This window comes from Haliaeetus albicilla, chromosome 20, assembly GCF_947461875.1.
Source record: "Haliaeetus albicilla chromosome 20, bHalAlb1.1, whole genome shotgun sequence".
Lineage (NCBI taxonomy): Eukaryota > Metazoa > Chordata > Aves > Accipitriformes > Accipitridae > Haliaeetus > Haliaeetus albicilla.
Genome location: NC_091502.1, coordinates 2,897,209 through 2,919,243, shown reverse-complemented (window position 1 = coordinate 2,919,243; position 22,035 = coordinate 2,897,209). Strand labels below are relative to the sequence as shown.

Here is a 22,035-nt window from a genome sequence, read left to right as displayed (position 1 = left end):
TATTATTAAAAAACAAGTTAAATGCCATCTATGGATTTGCTGCGAGTAAAGTATTTATTGATATATTTAAATTCCTTTTTAAAAATCCATGACTCTATTAACCACTCCTGAAACTCTTGAAACTTTTAGAGCAACAAAAATAGCAAAAGTTGCCATCATTCATATTGCCAACATTATTTCAAAAACTTACATAATATAAAAATGTTTGCTTTCCTTAAATAAATGCAACTGTAATTGTTAAAACATCCCTATATTATCTCACATTACTTAGCTTCATATCAAGTTATGCTTATCTGTTAAACTAAAATAACAAAAAACATTTATGAAAAGTTACAGTTTGTGTATAACATGTACAAGAGCCTGGGCCAAGTCTCCCCGTATTCTACTAATATTGTTCCACAAAAGTCCCTGTGGTTGTCCCAATATAAGACAGACCTGCGAGTCTTAGAACACCTGGGTATAACCCCACCAAATAAAGGGTGGCATTTAATTTATGTTTATTTTATGACAGGCACACTCCTAACATCACACTGGAGTTAGAGAAACCTGATTTTGAAACGGCAGCTCTCACAGCAGCAGAGAACCTCCCGGGGATGCTGGATACGAGACAGTAGAACCAGCCAGTGAAAGGCACCACAAAGGCTTTTCCTCCAAAAAATCATACAGCAGAGAAAGAACAAAGACAGCTTTTCTCCACTTCAGCCTGAACCCCAATTTGTTAACGTTACGACCCCCAGGCCACCACAATTCGCCCAGACCCCTCCAGCGTCTAGCCCCAAGTCATTTGTTTCCCAGTAGCATACAAAAAGCGTTGCTTTTTCCCATCCTTCACTTCGGGAAACTTTTATTTCACAACCAGGTCGTGCCGTCTCCGCACCCTTGCGCTCAAGGGCACAGCACAACGCCCCCCTCGCCGCTGAGGAGCGCCAAGGCCCGGCCCCACGACCGCCCTACGGCCCGGCCCGGGGGCCGAGGCCAGCGCTTCCCCGCCGGGCGGCTCTGAGGAAAAGCGCCGGCAGCTCCCGCTGCCCTTCCCCCGGCACGGCTGGGTTCGGGACACGTTTCGAAGCAGACGCGCCCCTCCACGCCGCAACGGCGGCGAGCTTCTCCCTCAGCCGAGAGGCGCGGGCGGCCGAGAGGCGGACGGCGACCGCCCCGCCCAGCCGCCATGCTCGGAGCGGCCCTACCGCCCGGGAAAAAGAAGAAGGAGGAGGAGGAGGAGGAGCAGCCCTGGCGGCGGCTGCCTGAGAGAAGCCGGCGCCTCGCCTTGAAGAGGGGGGCGAAGGCGGCGGCTGACGGGGCGCGGATCCCGCCGCGGGGCTTCCCGCCCTCCCCGCCAACAATGGCGGCCGGCCGGCCTCCTCTCCTCCCCTCCCCCCCCCTTCTCGGCCAGCGCCCCGAGGTGCGCGCGCAGCGCCGCCGTCACGTGGCGGAGGCCTCCGGCTTGGCCGGGGCTGCGGCGCCACCTGGCGGGCGGCGGCGGGCGGAGGCACCCGCGGCCCGAGAGCGCGCCCTAACGGCCCGGCAGGGAAGAGCGGGCTCCCGCCGCCCGCTGAGGGGGGAGAAGAAGGGCTCGTCCCGCCGGGGGGGGGACGGACCTCAGCGGCGGCTGGGAGACGCTGAGGGCGCTGAGAGGCCGGTTGTGTCTTGCCCGTTGTGCCCCCCCTTCGCGCCCCGCACCGGTAGCCGTTAGCCGGGAAGGGAGGGGGCCGCCCTCACGGGTTCTGTGAGGAGAAACCGCCGTGCGCGGCGGTCAGCGGGGAGCCGTTCCTCCAGAGGGCGAGGCTGAGCACCGGAGCCGCCTCCCGCCGGTCTGTGGGGAGCGGTCGGGCCGTCCCCGTTGTCTTCAAGGGACCGTGGCCTCAAGGACCCCAACCCCTCGCCGGGGACGGGCGTGAGGAGCCGCCGGGCTGCCCGGGCCGTGAGGGGGACGCCGAGGTGCCCGCTGCCTCGGTCCTTCCCCGGCAGCAGCCCCCCCCAACCCCGTGCTTTGTCTTGGTGTAAAAAACTGTCACGACTGGGGCTGGCTTTGCTCCCTCATAAAATGACTTTTCCGTAGGGCTGTGCCTCAGTTTCCCCAGGATGAAAGAGCGCTTTGGCTGGGACGACCAGACCTGCTTCGTGGAGAGCTGGGCGCGCGGAGCCTACTACCGATGCCTTGCTCGCACACCTGAGCAGAGGCGGACAAGGCTTAAAAGTCATCCAAAGAGAATCGTTTTTTCAGAAATATTTCTGCAATTGTGCACACGGGTGGGAAGCTGCTGCTTTTACGTTCAAAGCTGCAGTTACTGCCGTGCAAGCGTTCCACTTTAAACCAGCTAACTGCATGTCTAAACAGTTACATGTATTTGTACGTTATGTCGTAATACAGAATCATGGAATCAGTTAAATCTGTAATGGTCTACACGGACTACCTGCCCCTCTGTCGTACCTGACAGATCTCAGAATAAATTGCACTGACTCAGTCGAGACTGGTTCTGTGCAACTTCAGAAAAATAATTGTCACATCTGAGATCTGATCAAATTCCCTTGATTTCAACAATCTTATGAGTAACAGGAACTGCATGGATAGTGTCAGACAGTTATAAATGTAAAATTTACCCAAATTCGCAAACCTAGGCAACACTGGCTGTCAGAAGCACACGACTGTGAAATCATAACAGTGTTTGAACCGTTGGATTGTACTGCAGTTTGCCCTGGGACAGTTGATTACTTTTGTTAGTGGTGAGGCAGCCTGAGCTCAGCTCTGATATTTGAACACAAAAGGAGACTTCAGACAAGAGAGAAAATTCTTCAAACTCCTAGATTTCAGAACAGCTCAAGAGAAGGATGTCTAAAATCAAGCATTTCCGAAAGCATTTAAGATTTGCTTATCTGGTTTGACATATTAAAATGACCCTGGGTGGGCAGATTTGGACAGTCTCATTTTTTATCTTTCTGGTGATATCAAAGTCCATGACACTTTGGGGCATGAAAAGGAAGGTTATGGGGAAGGAGGGAGGAACAATAGAAATCCTGGCTGCTGGAAGCCAAAGTCAGGCTGTAATCACAGTTCCTTTAATTACCAAGAGTGAAGTCTGGCAAAGCATCAGATCCAGGTTTGGAGGCTTAGCCTCCTATCTTGACATCATGACACTCAGGAGAAACTGGTAGAACAGAGAATCAAGGCTTTGAAGCCTGAATTTGAATCATGTTACAGTACAGCTCCTAGTGCCAGGGGAACTTAAATTTAATTGTGGTCCTTTGTCATTTGGTTCAATACAAATGCTAATAAATCAAACTCCAATTTCTATTCTTCCTTAATAAATAAAACTCAAACCTATTGGACCACATCAATCAAAATATTTTGAAATACCTTTTAAAAATCAGTTCTCTTGATTTTTCCTTCAGGATGGTCTAGTTTTCTAGTTTCATTTACTTTTTGTAATAGACCTTTCCTAAGTGTTCATTATCAGAATTTATAGGTTTAATTAAAATGCTAAATGTATTTTTTCCTCCAAGTTTCTTCCATTATATTTTTATGGTACTTATGTGTAAAGTAATTATACTTTAAGTAATTATTTCATATTTTCTCTCTCTCTTTTTTTTTTGCTTAGTGTCTTAAGAGAACAAAGTCATACTGTTCCGCCTTGGTGTTGCTCAACTGCTGTGACATTTTGCCCACAACTTTTGAGTATTTTAGATAGTTTCAAGCCAGTTTGAAAGATGGGAAGAAATATTAGAGAGATCAAAATTTGTGGCTGGAGAGACACAAAAGATTCAAATGATGGCCCACTATAAGCCAAGGGTGAAATATCAGCCCATATCGCTTCTGAGCAGCTGCTGCTGAGCATGTATGTGCTAACTGGCCAGGCAGTGAAAAGATACCTATAGCTAAGGCACATCTTGTCTCTTGCCAGAATCATGGTGGGGGGGGGAGTTGGGGATATTCTGGGGAAAGGCAAATAGAGGAGACATGGGCAGGTGTGGAGAAAATAGCGGGAGGTGGAAACTGGAGATAATGCAAGGATGCTGGGAGAGGACTGGAGTATGGTGGGAAAACAGTGAGATGTGGGGAACGTATCGGGCAGCAGCTGAGGTGCTGAAAGGGGTGAGCCAGGAGGCCATGGGAAAGCAGGATGATTTTGTTCGGCAGGATGCTGGTGTGGTAATCTTAAATCGGAAAAACACTTTGGAACAATTCTTTACTTTTCGGAGATAATCATCATGGGGCGATTAGGTGAATTCTGTAGAAACAGCAGGACAATAAGTTTTCACTTCCTGCCCTGAGACACTTGATTTTATAAATGACATTTTTTTCTCTCATGAAGGGCAATTAGTCCCTGATCGAGAAATTGAAGAAAAACATATTGTGAGGAAGGGTGATGGGTTGTTCAGTTCTTATTCGATGATTTTATAGGATTTGTGTCACTCATCCCACATGCTGTTATATTTTTCATAAGGAGGAAAGGGGTTTCTCAACAGCTTCTGTTCAGGTGTCAGCCCTGCCAAGTTGCTTCTTGCAGAGCCTCGATGAATTCAGTGAACTTCATTAGAAGGCCAAGGATCAAGACAGGGATGTAGTTAGTTCCTTTCTGAATGTCAGCCAGCGGGAAGAGTAGTAGGTTAAGAACAGTCACATAAAAGAAAATCATTTTATGTGGCAAAATTGCAGCAGATAAGTACATCATTGAAAATCTTTTCTGGAAAAAAAAAATCATTAGGAGTGAGGAAGTAAACTAAAGATACCTGTAACTAAAGATACGGTTTAACACAAACAGTAATTTTTTTTTTTTTTTTTTAAGTTTTGAATAGGCCGAAGTTAAAGGGAGGTGGGAGTTAGTCCGAGTATGCTGTTGAAATCAGAAATGTCACTATACTTGGTGACTGGAAAACTAGTTCCAGGTATTATTTATAGTGCATGTACATTGTTCAGTTTTAATGTTTTGTATCCCCTGTTTTGAAAGGGCTTATGAGTTGCAGCATTTCAATTATAAGAAGCTTGTCAAAATGACATAAGGACACTGATCATAGCAACAAATAAATCTCCTTGTGTAAATTTTTGGAAGTGAGAGAGATGAGTGAAGAGGCACATTTTTCTTCTCATTGTCTAAGTCTCTTAAATGCCTGCACTTAATCAGATGGGATCTCCCTCTGGAGCTCTTCAAAGACACCAATGTCTTTTCGTCTGACTGTATAAGGAATTTATGTGCTTCACTTGACAGACTACTTTCTCTATAATGTGGAAACTGGATACGTTCCCTAACACCCAGATCCAGATAATATTCTGCTGATGTCTTAACTCTGTGTTGAGGCAAGACCTGGTGTGCACTGTCTCCGCTCCCACTCCCTCTCGTCTTCCTCCCACATCCCTAGTTTCTCTGGGAAGAAAATTAAACTATGAGAGCACCAAGCCTACTCCACCAGGTCCCCTGGATGATCAGGAACCATAGATATTTCAACACCTAAATTTTAGGTGAAGATTCATTGCCTAAATTATAGAGATCAGATTTCACTCTTCCCTCCCTGATAAAATCCACAAAAGCTTTCAGCCTGGAGAACTATATAGTCTTACAGATAAAGTTTTGAACAGGCCACAGGCTCTATGATGACACTTCTCGCAGATCACCTCTCTGTGTTTCTGGATTGTGTTTTTTCACCATCCCTCGTTTGGTAAACTGAGATACACGTTCCTGCTACCTGCCTGTGCTAAAAGCCACAGTATCAGGTGTGTTACTGTGATAATCTGCTGTAGTTCATGCTCTTGCTTTTTCCTCTAAATGGCAAGAATACCCATGGCAAATGTAGAAACTAAGAAACTGAAGGAATTAGGTAGAGTTTAAGATCATCACCTAATGCACAAGAACAGTCATCTGTCTGTGCATGCATGTGTTCCTTAATCCCTTATTAATTTACGTAGTATGTATTTTGTCTTACATTTTTAATTGTTAACGCTAGTTACCTACTTAAAGTTTTCAGAATTTTAACTACATTTCTTCTTTCAGAGACCAGAAACAGACATAAATACCATGTGAGTGATCAAAACAACTTTCAGAAACTTAACTATTCATAATATTTGTAACTATTAATGGTATATGTGAACGGCTGAAGCCCTGTCTTGCTAGAATAAAAAAAAAATAATGGTGAAGTACGTGGAAATGTTGTATTATTACTGCATAATATTGACTTGTGTATTTTGCTCCCCTTGGACATCTTACTTTATGAAGACTCTTTCATGGCTTTTTTAATCAGAAACAGAAACATAATAGTGATTATAGTTTTTAGTAATGTCCTTTTTAGCTTGGGAAAAAGATCACTCTGTTAAAAACCATAAAACGCATTCTGTTAAACAAATCAATTTGATCTCAATTTTGAGGAAAAGTTGCTTTCATAAAGTAGCCTTAGGCATCATTCTTTGAGGAAAAGAATAATTTCTGTATCTCCAGAGCACGTAAACATATTGCTTATACCATATAAATAGTTTTGTATGATGCAAAGTTTGGAAAATGTGGCGTAGAGCTCAAAAAAATCTGTCTTACTGTAGGAGTATGATGGTCACCAAGTAGCACCGGCTACGGTCACCAGAACCTTAAGGTTCAGGCACGCTCCCTATTCCTTGCTTCAGACATCTGCTGCTGGAATGAGAGGGGCAGAGAGAGAGGAGTGATCTGTAGCAGCTACTTTTATAAACCTACAGGGGTTTTCCGAAATCTTTAAGACACAAATGCACTACAGATGTTCTGAGGCAGGTGAAGCTGTAAGCATGAGCCTGTCCCAGGGTTTCACATATTAAGCAGAGGTTTAGCCTAACCTTTATTGACTTCCAGTTCTAATATACATTATATTTTTAGTACTTCAGTGTTATTTGCACTTGCCTGGCTGTTTGTGAAGTACCATAACTGAAAGGATCCAAAAATTCTGTTTATCTATGTTAAGGTATTTCGTGAGCTTTATTTATATTTAGAAAAGTAATGGTCATTAAAAAGAACAGGAAAACATTATTGTTTGGAACTACGAAAAGAATTATAAGAAAGAGAAAAAAAAACCCTGCTGTGGGATGATTATCAGCAGTGATATTTTCTATTCACAAATATTTCAGTTCCATGTGATATGAAATATTTTAGCAAAACCCCATCAACCACAATAATCCAAATAAAAAGTTGTATTGACATAACTCTGGTAAATAACTGAAAACTAACAATTTTCTAGCCTAATTCAAGGTGGCTAGGATTTCAGCTAGTTCCTCCAATTATGTACCTCAAACAAGGTTTAAAAAGTGTATTTTGAAATGCAAGAGACCTAACAATAGCAATAATAAGCAAAATCTTCCTAGCAAAATGCAGTATAATGTAGAATTGCAAGATTTGCAGGTTTAAGGGTCATATGTAGATATTGCGGAGAAGGCTTTATGTGCTGCATTAGAACTTGGGCTATATCCAAACATGCTGGGATAAAAGTTGGAAGGATCGTAGTGTGTATTTTCACAATGTGTCTTAATGTAACACTTGAGGAACTTAAAAAAGTGACAAGTTCTCCGAATTGCTCTCCAATCCTGCTCACCTCTGCATAGTCCTGTTGTGATATTGCCACCTTTAAAAAACAAAACAAAACAAAACAAAAAAAACCCAAGGGAAAATGGGCTAGACCACGCTTACAGTGAGAATATGTATAACCTGATCAATATATAATTTAGCCCTGCTGGAAAAAAAACTGGGTAGACAATGCAGAAACCAGCTTAGTTGCAACCCACCCAATATATGTTTTAATTTAAAGTTTAAAATGCCAAAGTGATAGCAATTTCATTTGGAATCTAAGTGATGTATTTATTTTCTTTTAATTTAATTGATATTTGTCAATTCATCAAACTTGAATTACTTTTCAAAGACAGCTTAACTTTGACAACCTTCCTCTGGGGAAAATACCTTTATCTGCCAGTTAAGCTATACAAGCTCCTTAGTAGCCCACCTAGCAAGCTGCTGGAGGCTCCTGACATATCACACCCAGGCTAAGGAATCATTCACTGTCATGGAGAATTTTGAATCTTTGGGGAGTTTTTTTCTGAACTGGAGTAACCCCAAATTTAAAAATAAGTACTTCCTTTGCAAAACTGAATGCTTTTATTTGCTATGCTATACCTAGAAGGTTTTTGGGGGTATATACTGCCAATTTTAAATTGGATGCATAAACTAAATTTTCCTTCTTAATTTTGCCCAGTTTTCAACCTCATACTTGCTGCTCTTACACATTCATTTTAATTCGCATTGGAATTAAATGCTGTGTGTCCTGAGCTGCTTCTGTGACCACTCCTTAGCATTTGCAACAATTTGAACACAATTTCCAAATAATAAAGGAGCACCCATCAAGAAGGTCTAGTCTTTTTTTAGCTTAGATATCTGCATTCCATTTAATGCAACTTAAACTCATCTTCTTAAGAACTTTATACAAAACTGGAAACATTGCACAGAAGAGAAGGTGATAAAACCTGTAAATGTATACATTCCAACTTACAGCAATTCTTACTATTTTAGAGTTTGCTGTTATTTATTGTTTGTATTCATGGTAAATTCTTCTATTTAAAGAAGCTTTATATGAGAACATTGAAGTGGCAATTTCAGAGTTTGCTGTCTGTCATTCAGATGCAAAATGCAAGCTTTGTCATGTCTGAAGTTTGGTTTCAAAAGCATTTTCTGAACCTGTATAATGCACTTTTGCCTTTATTTCAGAAAGAACTGAGTTGGTCCCTGCTTGCTTGGAATACTGGGGGTTTCCCACTAAGGCTTTTTAAACCTGTTTCTCTCTTTTAGCATTCCTTGTCTTTTTTTTTTTTTTTTTTTTTTTTTCAGTTTACCTCAGTGGCATTATGTGTCCCCCAAGATAAGACTAAAACTGTTAAGTGCTTACAAGGCCTGGACAAATCAAGATAGCGTGGGATCTATACTATACAAAACACAAAATGGAGGGCTATCTTGATAGCTCTCTTGCGTAAGAGACACATGATAATACTGCAACTTTTATTTAAAAAAACCCAGGGTCTGTGGAATATTTTTGTCTTCCATGGGTAATCTTTTTTAGTTTAATTATCTTTCATCTCCCAAACATGATCTTTTTGCATATATCTATATCTACAGTTATTTGTAATACCTTAGTAAACTCTGATAACACAGCAGATAAAAGTACAGCTGGAGGTGAACTCTCAGAGTCTAGATCCTTAGTTGCACAAATACTTGGTCCTCCACTTTCTCTCAGTACAGGCACTGATCTTGGTCAGGCATGCTGTTAACAAAAAGTAGTCTGTGTATTCTTTCTTCTAGCTATTGGCTTTGCGTACTTTTTTCTTGGTCTTGATATATGATGTACGTATTATAGAATGAAATACATCCAAGTTGCAGTGTTATATTCTGTTGTTTCTTGGCAGGTTTGGCAGCTCTTTTGACATTTTAATTTAGGCAAATCAGTCCCCAGACTAACTGCAAAGTCTTTTGCCACAGTGCAAAATTGTCATTACATAGCTACTGAAATTTCACCGTTATACTGTTTGAATAGGGACAATAAATACTAACTGCAAAACTTACAGTAGGTTATATACCATATCACTAACTACTTCATCACCAAGATTAGATTAAAGCCAGACAATGTTTCTCTGAATATACAGTATAAATAAGCTGCTAAATCTTTGACACTAAAACATTACCTATTTTAGACCCGATTTTTGAAACATTGGATTGAAAATCTAAATGCCAGAGAATTTCAGAATCCATAGAAAGCACAGATAAAGAGAGCCCAGTAATACAATCCAAAAGTCTGGTGAGATTTTGCTGAAGTTAATTTCTGGAAGACAAATGTTTCAAATGCAGGCGCTGGCCTCAATGTCCTGTCTGTTTTATTTTTGGAGAACTCCAGGCTAATTCAGAGGAGGTTTCCTTCAGTGTACTGCAAAAGTCATAGCTCTGAGATAATTCAGCACTGGGTGAGACTTTTAGTTTGGACAAAAAGTTGGATAGGTAAGAGCAGCCTATTTCCATTTTTATTACAGTTTGAAATACTCCATAGCTGGAGTGATTGTTAAGAAAAGTCTTGAGGGTGACGACATTTTTTCCTACAGAAAATAACCACACAAGTATGTCCTAAAATGAAACCTCAGATCCATCATCCTAAAATGTCTCTGATGTCCACTACCTTTTAAAAATGTTTTTAAGTTTCTCTGAATTTGTTTCAACCACGGACATCAGCGTTTGCACAGATTGCTGGTTATAGCATAGCTGGTGATGTGGCAGTACCAAAATGATCACAGATCCCTGGGCATGTCAAATCATGATAGTCTGTAGTCCCATGGTACTACCGAGGAAATATGTCCATTACAATATCAGGCTAACACTATTATACTGGAATTTCACACAAAGAAGGACAGAGAGATCCTAAGTATATCACTAGAATCTGATTTTATTAACTGGGTATATGCTACCCAGGAAGAATTTTCAAAAGCATCTAAATGCCTTATAGGAAGTGTCACAAACTTTCAGTGGGACTTTTGGGCATGTGAGGAAATTTCTAACTCATTTTTCTTACTCCCACTCAAGAACTTTGCCATATTATGAAATGTACTTTGCAAGATTGTTAATTTGGTAACATTCTGTTTCTTTTTTTTTTTTTTTTTGCTGTACTGCAGTTCTATTGCTGCACTTGAAAAACATACCAAATTCTCACCTATCAGCCAAAGCAGCTTGAAAATGCAACCCAACCCAGTCCTCCTCATCTTTTGCGCGTTTCCAGTCTCTCAAGTTGTTCTGCTTACTGCCCATCCCACAGTTTATCCAGAATCTCCATCTGCACCTTGAAGGAATATCTTAATTTCAATGGTAAGCAGATTAACAGATTTCTACATGTTTCTTCTGGTTCCCCCCACCTAAGACCCAGGCTGTAATTCTTGCAGGTGCCTATTCCCGTGCTCTGACAGAGGAATGTAGTTCATCAGAGCCTTGACTTAGACAGGGCTTATTTTCTGTTGACTTTTGCTCTACTTCTGTAGAGATATGTGAAACACTTGAATGGTCTCACATTGCACAGGTTCCAGATATTTTCAAATATTTGTAAAGAAGAATGTTGATATACCTCTTTTATTTTATGGGCTTAGTGCGACCACAAACACGTAATCTTTTTTACGTTTTCTGGCAAGAGCAATAGTAATATTGCTGTTTCCTGAGGTGGCCATACAATTCTGAAGTATTCAAACACACAAAAAATAAAGGAGTCAATATCTGAAAAAATCATAAGCCAAGTTACATATGAGGAATACTCTCCCCTTTTAACATAATACACCAACTGTGTTAACTATTTATTCTCCTGAAGCTTTGAAGATAAATATAAACCACGCTCTAATACTTATGAATGGGCTAAAGCAGGAGTTCCCAAAATTTTGTTTGTGGGGCCTCTTAATGTGTGCATGGGGGACCACGATAAGGCTGTGCAACAAAATTCGTCGGCAACCCAGGAACTTCTCAGTAGGATAGCTACAGCTAGGATGGGAAGCATGAAACCTTTGCCAGATGCTAGGAGCAGATAGTTGCACTTTGGAAGCTGCTAGCCTGAAGATCTTTCACAATGTTATGAAAACTACTTAAGGGCCAAAGTTTTACACATTAACTTGAACAGCCTGAGGATTTCACACTGCAACATAACTCAATAATCTCACCTTCTGTAATTTCATATTGCCTAATCGAGCACCAAGCTGAAATGTGCTTTGTAAATTTTCTGAAGAAGTTTGAAACTCAAGGTGAGTTGTCTTTTTGACTAATTATCTGATTTTCTTCATTATTTTGTCCCAGAATTATAATTTTCTCAGAATCTCACTATACAGGTAGTATATACCATATACTATACATTTTCAGAGAGTGATGGTATTCTGCACCACAAATTATTTCAAACTGCATGAAGGGTCGACTGCAAAAAAAATCCTCTGAATGTTTTCAGTGCTAGTCCACCCATCACATGGGGGTTTGTTTATCAGCTTTGCTTTTGAAAAAGGACAGATTTTGTCCCCTCATATTGCAACTTTTCTTCAGGAGGATTTTGGCAGAGCCCAAGCTGGCACTGCTGAAAACAGTTTGTAGGATATTTTTTACAAAACCAGAGTGCATATGTTTTCTCCAATCTCAACCTAGCAGCCAATGATCCCTGCTGAAGACAATCTCGTGATTTGAAAGACAGGTATCTGCTGATGGCAAGAAAGTGCATCTTTTCTGGGGGTGTATACATTTTTATTTTTTAATCCTCTATTAATGAACAATGAATCATGCATGTTTATTAAAACATGCAAGCAGCATGCAAGTATACTGAAGAGATAAAGGACAGTCATTTTGATAGTATCTACATGTTTTCCTACATGATTCCAGTATACCAATTCTCTTCAATATGATCTTTCAGCATATCCTTAAGTTACTATTCCTGTTATAACTTTACTGTTATTTTCCAGAGTTTCTATAGTTTTGCAGTAGAAACAGCCATGCAGCTAATTTCCACTGAAGATGCAAATTCAAACTTACTGCTCCCTCCATTCACAATAAGTAGGACACAACAAATACCATATCCCAATGAGAAATGGTTACATTACTAGGAATAGTGAGATTAGAGAAAAACATACCTTATACAAAATGCTATGTTCATCATTAGTCCTTCAGATTTGTGAAATTAATAAAAGATTCTTTCTTTTAACTTAATAATTAAAGTCCCTAAGCCAGCATTTATCTGACTTTATTATTAAGAGCTGATTGTGGTTATTTATTGACTAATAATAATGCATTATTGCTAAATTAATCAGCAGTTCTCCAACTCCTTTTCCAAGCAGGCTCTGCACAGTTCAACTCACCGTCTCTCCACCTATCAGCTCTAGAGAATGTATAACTGAAATACAGAAAGTGCAAATCTTACAGACAAACAAAGGAAATTAGAATGTACAAAGCTCAGTGCATCACTCCTGTCTTAGACAAGTCATTTCCCATTTTCCTCCCCTTAACTTCCTACTCTGTTCTCACTGGGTATTGTTATTTCAGCACTCGGCTTTCCTACCTGGGTAGGCATCCCATGTCTGCAGAAGATGAACAAAAAGGAGATAATAATAACTGTATTATTTCTCATGAAGAAGTCATCACAAGTTTGCAACCATTCTCCTCCTCTAGTTTTGGAGTCTCAGTTTCATAAAGAGAAGAACAAACTTCCAAAGTATGGGAGGAATGGGAGAAGGAATTTGTGCTTCACTCTAATATGTTCTTTACTAGCTTTTGCTCTTGTACAACTGAATTAGAGAAGAAGCAACTATTGCAGGGCAATTTTCAGATAGCTTAAATTCCATCTAAGTTCCAGTGCCTCATTAATGAAAACAGCAAAGTACCTCTTGGGAAAGTGCTTCACGGTGGCTAAGCAAGGCACTGAGCAGGAATACAAGAGGTACAAGGACTTAGCAGAGTTTAAGCCATCCAAAGGGTAAGAAGCTTACTTTGGCAGGCCCAGTTATTGGTCATAGTTGTAGGCTGGACTGCTGCTCTGTTTCGATCATTTAAATTGAATTAACTCAATCTAATCTGAATAAATCAAATTCATTGTCAAAGACTTAAAACTTTCTGATTCCTTTCTCATTGGGTATGATTACTTGATTAAAATATTTACAAGCCACACAGAAGAATATGTAGCTTTTAAGGAATCATAATTAATTTCAAAGAGTATGTCTTTCATTAAATTTTTGTGGATTTATCTCGTCCTGCATGTCTTGTCTCTTTATCTTGTCTTGCTCCTTTGGTGAACTTCTGGTGGTTGTGAAAAGAAGAATGAAAACACAGGCCAGAAGCAGACAAAATGTAGGACAGATGCTATGGAAACTTCCATATTACATCTCAGCAAATTATTCCAGCCTGAATCTGAACTGTCGTTGTCTAAGCTGATACGATGATTATCAAACTTGTCACTCAGTAATGATTGTATAATGAGAATAAAATTCACCGAACTGTAGTACAAGGATGGAATAAAGAAATTAATGAAAATAAGTGGATAATCAAGGAAAGAGAATCTGGAAAGCCAGATCATCCATCTTCCTGCCAGTAAAAGACTGTTTTCTGTAACCATTTCCAGAGTTCAGCTGCCTTAGCTTTCAATGTCAAAAGCAATGGAGCTTTCACAAATCTCCTTTAGAACACTACAGTTTTACTTAAAGCAAAGATTTGCTCATGGTGAGAGGTGATGGCACAGCTACCTCCTTAACACTACCCAGTGCTGGACCCAGAGACTGGCTCTCCCGACATGGTACTGGCTACTCCCATGATTGTGCAGCCTCCTCCAAAAGTCTTTGAGTTTACAGTCTGAAGGCCAAATCCTGGCAAAAATAGTCATTGTGAATACTACCTTAATTGCCTAAATTATCCGTTTGGGTCATCTTGTCTCCGTTACCCCTAGGGAGTGGAATCTCACTCTTCGTTTGACCCAGCTGAACAAGGTAACGTTCAATGCAAATATTAGACCATCAGCATCCTGCTTTAAACCAGCAAGCAGGTTTGGTTTAGATCTTCCTAAATGTGTTGAAAGAGGCGTGATGTAAATATGTGTGCAACTCCAGCCCCTGAAAGGTCTCCCAGGTTCCTGTGTAAGGCCTGGCAGGTTTGATGCTCTGGGCCGGAACATGCTGCGCAGCAGCTTCTGCATGAGAGATGGCAGAGCGCTGGGGAAAAGAGTATGACAGAGGCTCACTCCCTTAATGGATTCCTTCTGAATTAGGAAGGACTCTTGTTTCTTTAAGAAACAATTATTTTTCCAGGATTCTCCTGGAAGTTACACCTATATGCAATACTTGCCAACAGTTAATTCTTCAACCTTAGAATCATAGAATCATAGAATCACTTAGGTTGGAAAAGACCTTCAAGATCATCGAGTCCAACCATCAACCATGCCCACTAAACCATGTCCTGGAGTATCCCATCTACTTGCTTTTTGAATACCTCCAGAGATGGTGACTCAACCACTTCCCTGGGCAGCCTATTCCAATGTCTGACAACCCTCTCAGTAAAGAAATTTTTCCTAATATCCAACCTAAACCTCCCCTGGCACAACTTGAGGCCATTTCCTCTCATCCTATCTCCAGCCACCTGACAGAAGAGACCAGCACCCACCTCACTACACCCTCCTTTCAGGTGGTTGTAGAGAGCAATAAGGTCTCCCCTCAGCCTCCTTTTCTCCAGACTGAACAACCCCAGTTCCCTCAGCTGCTCCTCATAAGGCTTGTGCTCTAGACCCTTCACCAGCTTCGTTGCCCTTCTCTGGACACGCTCCAGCACCTCCATGTCTTTCCTGCAGTGAGGGGCCCAAAACTGAACACAGGACTCAAGGTGCGGATCACCTCCCTGCTCCTGCTGGCCACACCATTTCTGATACAGGCCAGGATGCCGTTGGCCTTCTTGGCCACCTGGGCACACCGCTGGCTCATATCCAGCTGGCTGTCGACCAGCACCCCCAGGTCCTTTTCCACCGGGCAGCTTTCCAGCCGCTCTTCCCCAAGCCTGTAGCGCCGCATGGGGTTGTTGTGACCCAAGTGCAGGACCCGTCACTTGGCCTTGTTGAACCTCATACAATTGGCCTCGGCCCATCGATCCAGCCTGTCCAGATCCCTCTGTAGAGCCTTCCTACCCTCCAGCAGAGCAACAGTGTCATCTGCAAACTTACTGAGGGTGCACTCGATCCCCTCATCCAGATCATTGATAAAGACATTAAACAGAACTGGCCCCAATACTGAGCCCTGGGGAACACCACTTGTGACCAGCCACCAACTGGATTTAACTCCGTTCACCACCACTCTTTGGGCTCATCCATCCAGCCAGTTTTTTACCCAGCAAAGAGTACGTCCATCCAAGCCATGAGCAGCCAGTTTCTCCAGAAGAATGCTGTGGGAAACAGTGTCAAAGGCTTTGCTAAAGTCCAGGTGAACAACATCCACAGCCTTTCCCTCATCCACCCAGTGGGTCACCTTGTCATAGAAGGACATGAGGTTAGTCAAGCAGGACCTGAATATTGGAATGACATGAGTGATGTGAAAAAATTCCTATTCAAGGCAGAAAGGGAGTTTTGCAAGGAAGATGGGCAGAGAAGACAAATCTATAATGAGGGTACAGAAACTCACTGGTGTGTTTAAGGAACCGCTGTCTTAGCGATGATGTTACCTAGATCACCATCCCAAAATGAGAAGTAACATGAACAATATTTCAGACTTGTATACAGACTTGGTTTTAAATCTTCAAAATTTTGCTTCCCTTGTTGAAATGAATGTTATTTTTAATTTCAGAACTCTGTTTGGGTATTAAATGCACCACTGATTACAGACTCCTGACAAGGAAAAAAAGGTTGCCAAATTTAGATTTGATGAGAAAGCACAGGAAATATATATGGGCTATGGGTGGAAACTCAGGGACCATACTGAATTCATCAATTGAACAGAAGTATCATTTATCTTGTACCACTCAGAACAGGCAGATGCTGTATGCCTTTGGAAAAAAAGAAAGAGCATTTTTTTTTAATGGGCACCATTGTACGAATTGTTTTCAGCAGAGTTTCTTCTGCTTGTAACAGAGTTGGCAGCATACACAAGTTGTATTTTTTCCATCTTCCCTCTGCTTCTTTACTGTGCAGTGTACTTGGAGATTTGTCTCTGCTAAGTAATTAGAATGAAAGAAGAAGTTCAACAATTATCACTGAACAGTTGAACTCGATTATCACTTTAAAGTGTGTAACAACTATTTAAGAGGAGATTTGGACACTGGCTTTGCTGGTGGTGACTGCCTGCAAGGGCCAGTGCTCCCCAGCCTGGAGAAGGTGTCAGCCTTTCCTACTTTCTGTACATAAAATAGGAGATTTGCACTCAGTAACAAGTACATTTACTTAGGAATGCCCCTGCAGGGTAGATCTTAATCACTATTTCACTGTGAACTCTAATAGCCAGGATCTCAGTCAGGGTGCTATGTGTGATAGCCTGTATCTGTATGGCTGAGGTGATTTGTTTGTTATACTATTTTTAAGTCTAAGTGTTAGCAGTAATGGTTGCTTTTGACAACATTTTTACACCACGCCGTCTTTATTTAGTTAATTTCTTTCCACTAGAAAGGCATTTTTTCACAGCCCCATTTTTAAGTAACAGAAATAAGTAACTTGACAGTGACAGATACTTGCTTGAACCAGAGTCATGGGGGGAGTTTTTTAGTCTAAATAGTAATGCATGACTGCTGCTAAAATTTCAGAGACAAGATAATCCTTTTTTTTTAATTATTGGAGGCTTTCCTAGAATGATACATACTTATTTACATAGAAAAAAAAAATCAAAACTAGGACTGCATCATTGCATCTGTACAGTTTTTGAAATGTTTTGACACATTCTCTGAGATTTACTAGGTAATTTCACATGCTTGTCTGGCAATTTATAATCCATTATTTTGCAGTACAAGCTGCATCCTTGAGTTTATTTTCAGGCATAGACATAAAGTAAACTAAACGACAACAGCCCCTGTCCTCTCCCTTTTATCTATGGGAATGACCTTCAGTAAACAGAATCCAAGGGATGTTGTGCATGCATTTTGATATATATTTATATTAATGGGAATGTTTCTCAGTAAATGAGGAAGTAAGCCTTGGCTTCAGGTAGAGTAACAATGTGATTATTTAATAAACCGTGTGTCAGAAGAATCTCTCGGGGTCAGCATTGCCTCAAAGTGCACTGTTTTGGAACCACCTTTGGGCCTTGGTTTTCTCATATTAACTGCTGAGAAAAACTTGTAAAAATGTGGCTTATTTCTCTGTGAGGTGATGTGTATCTGCAGTAAAGTTGGGATATGTGTGAAATACAACCACACTGTTAAGGGCAGAATTAGTGCCCCCAATTTGGAGATAGATTAGTATTAAAGAAGAAAAGTAATTAATTTTTATTATAATATGGACATTATAGTCCAAATTCTACTTTCTTTCATTTAATCAGAAATCAGTGAAGCATCTCTGTGTATAAACACTGGAAGGGACAACTGCAGACAGAGGAAAAGAAAACACGCTGGGTAAAAGACTAGGGCTCCAGTCTGATTTTCAAGGCATAGAGCAAATTTACATGGAAAATAACTTTTGAAAGCTGGAGGAGGAGAAGAGAGAGGAAGGAAAGGTATGCCTGACCTGCAGTTTAAGATTAATTTGTGCTGCAAGGTCAGGAACGTTGGAATTTTAAGGGTTTGTTTTGCCCACTATTTGGAGTCACTTCATATTTTTGTACTAGAGCTGAACTTCTCCAGTGATAAACATGTTTAGCTCCAGGCATTCGGTTTGTCACCAGCTGGGAGCAGGGGGAAAGCCTTGCTTATTCTCCAGACTGTGAAAACTTACTTGGAAAGCTGCTGTTCCTCCAGTTCCAAAAAACACAGCTAATTTACTCAACCCTTTTTTTCTGGAAAGGTTATAGTTGGATGATTCTTATTACAGAGTGTTTTTCATTTTGTCCAAAATCTTCTTATGTTTTCATTTTGGACTTTGGTCTATAGAGCATCATGATGTGTACCAGTACAGATACAAAAAAACCCTATTTTTTTCTTTTTTTATTATAGACCAGATATTGTAACCTGTCCTCCATACTATTTTAATGAAATAAGAATACAGAAAACACTGTTATTTAGCAGAAGCAGTGCTGTGGGTTAGGTGGTGCAGTGCTACAGTGCCACTACACTAAAAAAGGCCATTTTTCAGCACAAAGAAATATACTCTGCTCTCAGAGTAAACCTGAGCTCTATCCCTTTGGAACAGTCCATAGACTCAGGGAATATATGCTGTACATGGCATGATATATGATCTTGTAGGAGCAGGGGAAACTGAGCCAATGTTTCCATTTTAAAAAGCAAGGGAAAACAGAAAACCAAAATTTGAAGTTCAGGCTAATAGAAATGTGGCCAATATGAAGTAACAGATTTGTCTAATGTAAAAACCTAGTATACTTTTACCGTAGGTTCATATTCTTAGTTATGTAATTCGCATTAATTATCACTGTATAACAATTTGCACAATTCCTTCTCCTCCTATAACCAACCTTAAACGATACCACTTATTTAAAACACATTTGGAACAAAAGAGTAGCTTGTATTACCTCCAGCTCCATGTGTTTTTCTTCCTTGTCATGGTCCTTTGATTCCTTTTCAGAATGATCATTGCGGTCTTCTAAATGACAGATGTGTTGATATTTAGTAAGTTCATGTTTAGCTTGCTTTCTTTGAGAAACATTCCTTCTATGAACACCATTGAAAAACACCTCATACAGTGGCAGTTCTGTAAATACATCATCATCATCATCATCATTTCTACCATCTGCTTCTTCCTCTTCAGATGAAAATTCATCTGCTTCTCCTGTCTCGCAAATATGGAGTTTAGTATTAGCTTCATGTGATACAAATTTGAAATCAGAAAACGTGATAGCACTTGGTTTGTGTTTTATGACTCTGATCTCATGACTCCTTTCTTGCTTCTTGTCTGAATTTTTTCCTGTAAGGACTGGCCATTCTGTGTGCAAGGGAAGGTTTAAAGGATCTTCCTTTGGCTTGTGCCTTGCGGAACAGAGTAATTCTTCACCAAGGTGCTTTGTCTCAGGCTGATGGGTGACACTGACAGACCCTGCAGCCGTGCCAGGTTGCAAGGATGTCTCCTTGTGGTCTAATAAGGATGACGCAGACAGCAAACTCAACTCAGGTTCCAGTAAAACATTCTGAAATTCAGATGGACTTGCCTGTTTTTCTATCTTTTTTTGGTATTCTTCATACTTTGCTTCCTTTGGAGTCCCCAGGCACTTGGCAGATGTGAGATAAGGTGAGCCCTGTTCTTCTTCATAGATGTTAGTTTCCATTCCAGTGAGTTTCATCCATCAGAGATCAAAATGACTTCATTCTTGGTTTTCTTAAGGAACATAACTCCGCATACATAGCCAGGAAATATCTTCTTATTTTTCCAAAACCATGATCACAGAATCATTGTTAATGCCTGGATTCTCATAGTAAACATCTGAATCCTCTCTGCTCCTGAAAAAAAAAACAAAACCCAAACTAATTATTCATGGTAACATGCTTGCATTGGAGTGCCTCAGCAAAAGTAATCCTGAAATGTGAAATTCCCATATCAAATTTACTTATAGGTCTCTTCAAAAACATTTGATGTATGCAGATTAAATGAACTTAAAACATGAGGACCTTGACTTGTTTACCTTAGAGACTAGGAAAGAACTGGCAAATGCAGAAATGGTTTTTAAATATTGACTTTATGTTGGTTATTGACACAGTGGTTCAGAATAATTTAGTGATGTTAGCTATATGCTTGTTACCGAAATATGCCTCTGTTTGCTGTATTTTTATTGTCTGTTAAACCACTGAAAACTTTTACACTGTTCTGACAAAGCTACTAAAATGTCATAGGAAAGAGCAAGGACCCAAAGTAATTGACACAAAAGAAAAGAAGATTTCAATATAGGTAGAATTTTCTGTCTCTTGGCTTCTGTGAATTGCTGATGCAGTGCAGCACCTGTCCATTTCCAATAAATTTGCAAAGCAAAAAAAGGAGGCTAAAAATAATGGAGAGCTTCAGTACTACATCAGAGTTGGCCACGTCTGATTTAAATCAGTCTTAACTTCTGTGCTCACATCCGGGCTGTGCACCTCCAACGCATGGGAGGAAGGGAGCAGCTCAAGAACTGATCCTGCATCACTGAATAGCTTGCTTTCACACATATATGTAATTTACTTCTTGTGACAGATTGAATATTGATAGTATTTATTTTAACGATTGTTTCAGTACTCCGTCTGTGAGAGAGCAAAGCAGAACAGAAGCTTTTCAAAATAAAAAAGAGAAGCTTAATCCTTTGATGTATGTGGCAAACCTGTCAGTGATGAGGAAGACTTGTCAGAAGGCAACACTGTGATCGTCAAAGTGGGAAGCAAAGCAAGATGCTCTCACTGCATGTGCCATAAACCAAGCAATGCACACCAGGTAGGCATATTTTAGTGCTTGTTAGCCTATATTTTAGTTACATACATTGGGTAATAGAAAGAATACTGTTACACATACAGAAAATTTGGATTTATTAATTACATTACTTTTGTCATTTGAACTGCAGCTGTAAAAGGTGTGAGCATACAGGTACACACTGTTTAGGTAGACTTCTCAGCTATTGCTAGCTATTTAAAAGTCAGACATTATTGTAAACTGTCTAGCCTCCTGCTGGAGTCAGTGGAGAGAGAAAAATGCTTCCAGAAGGTAAATGCTCTCACTTATCTTGGATACTTATTTTGACATGGGATGAGTCCCCCTCCTGGCATGACTGCCTTATCCAAAACTATGGAGGATGTCTAGACAAAAAGCTTATCCTGGTCACCCAGATTTTGGAGGGACAAATAAAGGCAAGAAGAATCCCAGCCCCTATCTTTGTTACACAGTATAGAAGATTACATTGTCTGCGTGTGAGTGGGGAACCTACTTTTGAAGCCCTCATTTTCTCAGAAGCTTCAAGTTAGCCGTCTGCTTAGAAGTGACTTCACTTTCAGAAGCACTGAACACTCTCGGTTCTCCCTAACATTATATGAACTAATTGAGCACAATGTCTTTGAAAAAGCAAACACATTCCCCCATTTGTAGGGGATGATTGGAATAACTAACATGTCACATAATATTTTGTACACTGCGGGCACAGCGAAAAAGCCTGCTGCCTTTTCAGGTGAATAATATTATCTGTGCTTCGCTGTGAGCCATCACCTTTGTTTTTCAGTCCCTGGCACCCAGTAGCCCACAAGAAGGCGTGCTGCTAGCGCCCAAGCAGGCTCTGCTGTGAAGACATCTGCAGGAACACACTGCTGTGTTCATAGGAACATCTTTGCTGTAACAAATCCAAAATACAGCAAAAAATACTCCAGAAGAAGCTACAGAAATTCTGCAGCGGGCAAGCATGGGATAAGTGAATTACATATTTTTTATTTCTGGTATTTTAGGATGATGCTTTAGACTCCAAAACATGAATTATCATCCCTG

The 22,035-nt window shown here is 40.7% G+C and overlaps 1 protein-coding gene across 3 annotated transcripts in view; it reads right to left on the bottom strand.

Moving 5' to 3' along the window:
* Nucleotides 1–22,035, bottom strand: part of STARD13 (StAR related lipid transfer domain containing 13) — a 302,653-nt gene that overhangs the window by 234,135 nt on the left and 46,483 nt on the right. For all 3 annotated transcript variants that reach the window (XM_069808019.1, XM_069808018.1, XM_069808020.1), the window contains exon 2: nucleotides 19,118–20,039. In XM_069808019.1, the coding sequence (XP_069664120.1) occupies nucleotides 19,118–19,882 (765 nt within the window). In that variant the 5' untranslated portion in view covers nucleotides 19,883–20,039. The remainder of the gene's footprint in view (nucleotides 1–19,117; nucleotides 20,040–22,035) is intronic.